Source organism: Megalobrama amblycephala, linkage group LG7, assembly GCF_018812025.1.
Source record: "Megalobrama amblycephala isolate DHTTF-2021 linkage group LG7, ASM1881202v1, whole genome shotgun sequence".
NCBI classification, from domain to species: domain Eukaryota; kingdom Metazoa; phylum Chordata; class Actinopteri; order Cypriniformes; family Xenocyprididae; genus Megalobrama; species Megalobrama amblycephala.
The window spans coordinates 33785493-33794778 of record NC_063050.1 but is presented as its reverse complement, the minus strand read 5'-3'; the positions used below and the strand labels follow the sequence as shown (position 1 = coordinate 33794778).

Here is a 9286-nt window from a genome sequence, read left to right as displayed (position 1 = left end):
GAGATGATACTAAAACAATTTTGTCATAAATACTTCAGTTATTATAAGTGATAAATAATGTCTTGACTAATAACTTATAAACCATCTACTAATGATATGTTTGATTTATTTAATTAAGATAACTTACAACACATTTGTAAATTGTTAGCATAACACTTGCTAATCACTTATTAACGTATATTGTAATGTTTTGTAAATGATTCGTTCATCATTAACTAATAAGTGTCTCATAACTGAACTAATAAAACATTCATAAAATGTTAACATATCATTTATTAATCATTTATGAATGTATAGCCATGTTTTGTAAATGATTTGTTCATAATTAACAAATAATTTATAAATGACTTATAACTGAATTTATAAAACATTCATAAAATATTAGTATATCACTTAAATGTTTATTCAATTTGGTATTTTCCTTAGTTGTCAGTTATAATCATCAAAATTAAAAGAAATAAACATTTGAAATATATCAGTCTTTGTGTAATGAACTTTTTGATGATATTCTAATTATATGACAAATGTAATAATTTACAGCCTTAAATTTAGAAAAGCACATTTTAATACTTTAAAATGTGTTTTTAAGATTGTCTCATTAAATTAATTCATGCAATGACTGTTAAAGAAAATGTTACTGTATATAAGATTGTCTTCTTTTAGCTCAGATTTATATGTCAAACTCCAACGTGCATGAGTCATATGTTATAAAAATCTCAAAGGATCAATTAGATAAGTAATTTAATTTGTTCAGCTAGACATTTACAAAAGAGAGGAAAAAACAAAACAACAACAACAACAACAACAACAACAACAAAAAAACAGAATACACAAAGTGTGCTTCATTCAAGTACTGTGTGCTTCATTACAATGGAGGTAACAGTTTAATACACAGACATATGTATACACATACAGTGTGCTTACAATTGGCACAACAAATCCTGCTTCAAATTTATTCAATCTCATTCAATCAATCAAACAATCACCAACATAATGGAATTACTGATACGCCATACAAATATTCTCCATGGCAACACATTTAAATGAATGCACTGCACACAAAAGTGCTTCCAATACATGCAGAAATGTGTACCAAGGACAAAAGTTAACCAGGGATCTGGTTCAAAAGTGCCCCAAATTTTTAAAACAGTGAATTTTTACCTGCCTGCTAACATTTGGTATATTTTGTGATATTATGTTCTAAGCCTTTTTAATGATCTGTTTGGAGAGTAAAGAGCTGTATAATCTCACACAGGGAGCGGAAAATTATAATTTAAAATTTAAAATTAATATTTAAAATGCATTCTGGTAGAGTGTTTATTGTTGATTGATTGATAATTTATTTCAATTAAAAATTCAGCTGCAGTATTTAACAAATGGATGACAGGTTTCATTTTTGTATGAATTCAACTGGAGTATTTGACAAATGGAGAATACTTTGTGTTTTATATGGAAGAAAAAATAATAATAAAAAAAAAAAAAAAAAAAACGTTATAGAGGTAAAAATGCCCATGAAAATCAATTCCACCTGAGGAAATATTTCTCTTTAATATATAAAAAAGTTAATTTCTAACACTGGTGTTCACACACGAGCACATGCCCCTGTCACACCCTGAGCCTTAGATTCTTCAGGTGTGAAATGACATGTAAAAGACCTTCATAGAGTGAAAAGTCTTAAAAAAGGAAAAGCTTTCCAGATTACCCCATCTTTACGGATGAAAGGACATGGCATATGTGGAGGACGAAGTGGATTCTGGCAAAAACCCTTTTCTTCTTACCAGAGGGGAAGGCTGAAAGAAGACAGGCTTGAACTCTCTGAGATGTTGGACAGCACTGAAGTGAGTGAACATGCTAACTCCAGCTCTGTGAGGGCGGACATTGGAAGAAGATGAAAGACGACTGTGCTCTCGAATCCCTTTATTGGATTACGCCACATGGTTCAAACTCAAAAATCTCTTTGGTATTTTAATAGACCTCTGCAAGGAGGAAAGGTAACGCTAATAGAAAATACGACTGGTCGAGCGGAATTGTTAAACCGTCACCTACTGTAAATTTAAACCATGACCGGTAAGTTGTGAGCTTTCGTCAAATTGGAGATTTATACACAGAGACACAAACGCTCAAAACAGTACCAACTGCATTCAAAGAAAGAAAGAAAGAAAGAAAGAGAAAGAAAGAAAGAAAATGATACCCTGTAATTGGTTGAAATGCAAAATGTCAATATGGCCTAATGGTTTGACAGAGGCTAATTGAGCAGCATAATCAAAATTTGTCTTTGTGTCATTCGGGTGGTCAAAGGAAATAGATTCAGAGTTGTGATGGTCTAAAAAAAAAAAAAAAAAATCGAAACAATCAGTATTCTGTTTTGTCCCTGAACAGCAAATCCATGGCTGACAGAAATAATGGTAGAGATTAGTTTCTCCTGTTTTTGATTGCAGGAGCTAACACTGCAGCCTGTTTCTTTCTTTCTTTCTTTCTTTCTTTCTTTCTTTCTTTCTTTTTAAATTGACAGGATATAACAGTGGAATTTAAATCACTGCTATTATTACTGTCCTTGTGGGTAGGCTGGAAGACCAAAGAGTTCTGGTCTGAACTCTTCCATGCTTCTGAGCAGCAAGGTGGCCTCCTGGGTGAGGCTGCGGTCCAGGTTATCATCTGGGATCATCACCACCTGCATTCCAGCTGCCAGACCCGCCTTTACTCCATTTGGAGCATCTTCAAAAACCAGACACTGTGAAGGCAGAACCAGAAAAGACTAATCAATTAAAACATATGAATGTTCAAATAGATTTGCCCTCAGAATACTGACTAACTGTGTAGAGAGAAGATCCAAAAGCAGGAGATGGAAAAATAAAATATTGGAAATGCAATAGTACACAGGGTAGGGTAGGGTAGGGCAAGATGCCCCCCCCCCCGGGGCAAGATTTCCCTTTATAATACACTGGCCAATGCATCATCATCATCCTAAACTTATGCTAAACTTATATCTAAATATGTTACAATATAAAAGTTAATACACATTGTTCTTAAGGGGGGCATCTTCCCCCACTACTTAGTAGGATATTAGAGGATATTACGGAGACGGTAATGATTTTCTTATTCTTATACAGACAACTTTATACAGGGCAAAGGATGTATCAGGGTTATGGTTTGAATAAAAGCTTTGATGATTTGTTAAAGAGTTTGACAGCTGCTGTCAAGTGCTTTTCAGAAGTTTAAATGTCAGGCAATCTGTCTCTTGATCTAGATCTCTCCCTTTGGTCCTCTCAGTCATTCATTCATAGCATCCAAGATCAACAAAACCACAACAAAATCGAGTTCAATGAACCACATTGTGGGCAGAAAGTAGCCAAATATCAATGTCACAATGTGACAATGTCACACAAGCCATCATCCTTCTACTCTGTCACCATTTGCCACTGACAATTTGTAAAAACCACAATATGACACAGCTTACAACAGTAATGTCTCACATACATACTTGAGCAGGAGTTTTCATTTTGTTAGTAGATATTATAATGATGCTGTAATTTGTTACAGTTTTGTTAAGCAGTCCTTGTGGTTGTTATCAGTCAAGTCATGGATCACACAGACGGCTCTATCAGATGAGCACTACAATTCTCTATTGCTTTTGCTGACTTGCTACCAGTTTTCATGAAATCATTCAACAGAATACAAACAAATGTGCTCTTGCTGTTGATATACATGCACAGTATTGGAGTACGTTTAGGGTGTGCTCAACAAAATTGAAATTCCGTCTTAATGACCATAACAGCACGTAATTAATAATTATACAAGACCATTAGTAAATGTTGAATTAGTTTAAAAACGAGAACACATAACAGTGTTGTTAATACTAAAATGTTAAATTACAATACTGCTGATGAGAACTGATCTTTGAAAAATCTGATCTGATCTAGATCATGATGACAGTCCGACATATCGGCATATAAGTTCTTGCAGACGTAAAAGCAGAATGTTAAAAAAATGAAATGACTGTACTGTAAAGAAAGTGAACAGAACAAAATTGAGATCTGATCTAGATATTTATGATGATTTGACATTCTTTGTTTTTCTGGTGCGTTTCACTCCTTTGCCCCTTGTTCTTCTTCAAGGCCTCCTATTTCTTACAAGGTCTTCAAAATTCTTCACAGCGGGCTGAAAAGGCCTTATGGGAATGCGGGCCAAAAAGTCTTCCTAAAAGTCTTGGACCTCCTTCATGGTCTGCACTGATGCTTCATTCTTCACTATACCCTTTTTTCCCCATTTGGTGCAGATATACTTGAAGAACATTGACAATGAAAGGGGAAAGTAACATATGAAGGACAAGTATGGTAACCCATACTCAGAATTTGTCCTCTGTATTTAGTACGCACACATAACTTGGGTTAGCAGGGTGTGTGTATGTTCACTACTCACTGCAAACCATGGACACACACACCCGGAGCAGTGGGCAGCGGTTAGGTTAGGTGCCTTGCTCAAGCACACCTCAGTTATTTCCTGCAGGTGCACGAACCAGCAACCTTTGGGTTACCCGTCGGACTCGCTAACCATTAGGCCATGTCTGCCCCCTTGGAAAACGAATAACGAATAAAGACTCCTTATTGCTTTCAAGCAAGTATACTTTGTCCTGGTTACACAAAGTGGCCATCTGATATCAGAAACAGTCAAAATTTTAACAGTGAACGAAACCTTCATTGATATCACCAATCAGATATCAAGTACCTGTTGATAAAAAGATGCATGCTTTGAACATACCCTAAATGACAAATTATCTGGATGAAATTTTATAAAAATGTTGCATGTTGCAATGTTGCAAAATGCATATATAAAATGTTGTTAGTGTTACTACTATAATTTAAGGATAAATTAATCAAATTATACTCATAAAGGTCAAATATGTTTTTTTTCAGTTTTTCTTTCTTATACTGTTAAAATCTGCAGCATGGCATGACGTTTGTCAACGTCAGATCCTGATATCTAGAAATCAAGGTGGCCAATTACGAATTTAATGTTGATAACTAATACAATTTAATGACAGCAAATGAGATGTACACAAAAATGCACAATAATTAAATGCACAATGTTTACTTACAGAAAGACACATTATCCTTTGTATTATCCTTTGACATGCTCTAACAGTGAGCGTGCATTTGCATGCAATCGACCAAGTAGGCATGTTATCTCACATGCTGGTCTATCTAGAATCATAAAAGCCATCAGAGAGTCAGAATGTTTGCTTAAGAGCCACTCAGTACATATAATTGACCCTCAGGAACAGAGACTCAACATTTTTGTCCACTCATCAAATAGACGAACAAATAACAAAAAAAGGCACTTGAGTTTCCATGAATGGCCCTAATTGACTGATGTCACTAAGCCAGTTGTGCGATGAGTGAAAGTGCCTCACAAAGACCAGCGGAAGCATGGGGCTCACTTTAGAGAGTAAAGCTTAGCTAATTCCCTTGTACCGGGGCACAATTAAACCTAATTACGCAAAGAACCCAGCAAATGACCCATAATTACCAAGGCTCGCATTTTTGTGAACATAAAGGAAATAAAAAAAAAAAAAAAAAAAAAAGAAAAAAAAGCTAGAGTACAAAAGCTAAGCATAGCACAAATGCTGGCTTTTTCTCTGTCAGCAATTTGAAGTGAAGCATCTTGTTGGATTAGAAACGGTCCAGGACATCTAACACAAGAGAGATTCGGTAATTAGTCATAGCTAGTGTATGAGAAGGCTTAAGATTCACACGTCACTTGAGCAGACAGCTGGGGATGAGAGGGTGAGACGACTGTCTCTGACTGCCTCTAATTAAGAGAGTGAATCAGCATTTTACATTTGATTCTCACCTCAGACCATGGGGAATGTTAGAACGTAGATTTTTTTGTTGCCAGTTTTATTTGAAATCCTGCTTTTAGGCATACATGCAGTATTACATTAACATCAGAAGGAGGAAAAAAAAAATCTCAGATAAATAAATAAAACAGAAGCCAAACTTTGACTTAGTGCAAATAAGCAAAAAATGAGAGAAAATGTTTGACAATAAAGAGAACATTAAAGAGTGATGCCATCCAAGGTATACCCTTTCCGTCATAAACCATCCATCATACACCTCCACAAATCTGTCTACTAGCATTTTCTGCAGAGTGATTCAGGAGTGAAGCTGCACAGAAAAAAAAACATGTAGCTATTTTTTATGTGTAATATGTATTAAGTTTAACTAGACAAGACAACATTGTATTACACTGTCCTCAAAAATGTGCAGTCCATCTGCCAAATATAATGCTTGATTGGTGCTGTACTTTTTAATAAGTCAGTCAAATTGATTAGCGAATCAGACTTTACTGATCACTGGAGCCATCAGTCTGAATCTTGGATGAATCGCTCAGTTGTGGTACTTCCTCCCACTCAACCACAAGTACATCCATGTCCATATAAGCAGTTTATCAGTATAAAAACTACTAAAAAACAAAAACAAAAACACAAAAACACCTATTATATACATACACAAATAATTTTACCTTTCATAATAAAGCTGTAAGTAAAAAGGTTTTTGTAGGTAAAATATATGACCCGTGCTGGCAAAAGGAGTCAGAATGCGCATGGGCTAATTTCGAGCTAAAGGCAAAAAAAGAGAAAAAATTTGGTCGAATGAGGTTTTCACAAAAATTACTTCATTAATCCCTCATCTAGCGATCCCAATGTTCCCAATAGCAATTAAACATCTAAAAGTTTCTTTATTTGTATGTTTTCTGAGAGGAGTACCTTTCCATTATCGAGGAAAAATGCAGTTTTTCTCTGCTCACTTCTCGATGACTCACACTTCCGCTCAGCACAAGTTTGGTATCGTTTTAAAGTGCAGCATTCTAAATTGTATTCTAACATGAATATACATAGCAAATTCTCAATGGCATGAGCCATCTGAACCATTGAAATTGATTTTCAAACTCTTGTTGATGTAAACAAAATAATCTCACTCACACTGACTGACAGATCCGATACGTGTGCACAAAGACGCCACAAGCCCTTGGGTATACTTCTTTTTTTATGCGTACGCTAGTGTACGTGCACAGACGAACACACAGCCTTGCAAAGCATATTTCATTTGACTCATGCGCATACACAGGCATTCGACGCATGTGCAGTTTTGAGCCACGATTTACAACCCATGTAAATATCTTTGTATTCTTTAAAGCAGAACTAAGCAAGATTTGCGAAGCTCCCCCTACAGTTTCCTTCAGTGAATGACACTGTCATAAATACTCCAAGCGCAGCTCTGGACTACAACGACTACAACACTCGCCAGCACAGTAGTTTTGCAAATACAGTACAAGAAAGAGGAGGTGGGTAATTTGCAAATACAGTACACTCGATGGAGGTGGGTAATTTTCGAAATTGTCTTATAAAGACATAATATATACATTGTTTTTGAATTACCGTAAAGCATTTTGTCACTCTCGCGTGAACGTGAACATGAGGCGAGATTGTTTCGGGTCGGTGCAGCTCAAGTTGCTGTATTCTGGCGTAGACGTGCCAGAAGGGGTTAGTGCTCGCCTCAAACACACCACTACAAGTCAATTAACCATCGTAAGGACTTAGAAAACTATTTATGAAGGTAAAAAAAGTTACTTAGTTCTGCTTTAATGCTAGAGTTGTACAACTGAGGGTACTTTCTAACCTCTTCGCACAATCTCTCGTCTATGTAGACCTTCATGGTCATTGTAGCTTGCATGCATTCTGGTCTGTTCTAGGGTGACCACCTGGCTATTGATTTGTGATTTTGCGGGGCAGTGCAGGACATGTGTGAGACAGATAAATTTACTAATATTATGCTATGTAAATACTAATTTACATTCGTTGGCAAACTTTGCATATGCGCCGATTCAGGTTTCTGCCGGTGGGTGCCCACACTATAATGTTGCGCTTCTAGCAACATTAAATCCTGGAGAGAAAACAATTCTAGATTCATGAGTGCACATGCAGGAGGACAAAGTTTGAGCATGCACATGTAATATCTGTGCGAGAGAGAGTGCACATCCAGTTTTGTGCGAGAAGGGAATCCGCCTGTGAGCGGAGAGATTCCTGCTTGTGAATTTGATGTGCTCCCGCATTACAATAATGCGTGCTCGACTTTTGTCATTATAATAATGCCATAGAAACTGCCTTAAATTAACCATTAACATGAGAAGAATGTCGTGTCTGAAAGTTGATGTGTCTGAATCATTTTTTTCATTGGTTAAAATGAATGGAGAATATCTCGTGTTTTTCCGTAGGTGCTTGACCATTTCCGCTCGAGCTTCCATTAGATCGGCGCATGTTCATTAGAAATATTTGGCATCAGGATGGATGATTATGTGCTTTAAATCATCAATTTTGGCAGCTTTGAGTAGCTCTTCGGGTTCTTATCCAGCATGTGAGATGAAATCCTTGCTGGTGTAGCTGTGTTTACCGACTTTGAAGAGGCCCGCACTTATTCCTTTGCGCTGTCCACTCAATTGTCATCAGCGGGAAAACATCTCTCTACGATTGCGTTGGTTGGATATTCTCACAGCTAGATCATGACGGCTGCACAAATAGATTTTTAAATGCCAGTCACAGTTTTTATTATACTTCTTACTGTGGTATTATAATTTCGGGACTGTTCTGCAAAATGCGGGACAGTTGATCACCCTAGTCTGTTCTGTTTATGCAGTTTTTCTTTGACTACCTTGTGAATCAATGCGCTCAGGGCACGGTATCTACCTTGTGGATAAACTAATTACTGAAAAAAAAAATTAAATGTGCATGTGCGACCTTGCACGTACAAGTACGCGAGGTTACAAAAATCCGGAGGTGCGTGTACAGTACGCACATACTCTTTTAATGGTGAAATTCATGTCACGTGCACTGTGCGCTGACCCTCGCATATGCATAAAAAGTGAAGTATACTTTGGGCTTCAGACAGCGCGCGATCCTGATAGATATAAACGCATATATACACTGAATTACAATATTTCAAAATATCTGTCTTGGCGAGTATTCACGCAAACATGATCTGTTATGTCTTAAATGAACGTTTGGTTACCTATTGGGAAAAACACCTGATGTGTAACATAATTATATCCGTGTGGTACAGTAGGTCTTAATATATCATGCTGTCTGTTTCATTAATGTTAATCAAACAATTGTGGGATCATGGAAAGAAAAGTTGAAATATATATTTCTTCCTATAGATATTCAGTTTTGACTTGGTGTGTTGCAAAATTGGTGTTATTACCATGGATCACAAGGTATTGTTGTTAGGAT

At 36.4% G+C, this 9286-nt stretch overlaps 1 protein-coding gene across 1 annotated transcript in view; it reads right to left on the bottom strand.

Annotated features, from left to right (window-relative positions):
• Positions 1-841: 841 nt before the first annotated feature.
• Positions 842-9286, bottom strand: part of LOC125272377 (pseudouridine 5'-phosphatase) — a 29183-nt gene continuing 20738 nt past the window's right edge. The window contains exon 4 of the mRNA XM_048197166.1: positions 842-2731. Coding sequence (XP_048053123.1) covers positions 2546-2731 — 186 coding nt within the window. The 3' untranslated portion in view covers positions 842-2545. The remainder of the gene's footprint in view (positions 2732-9286) is intronic.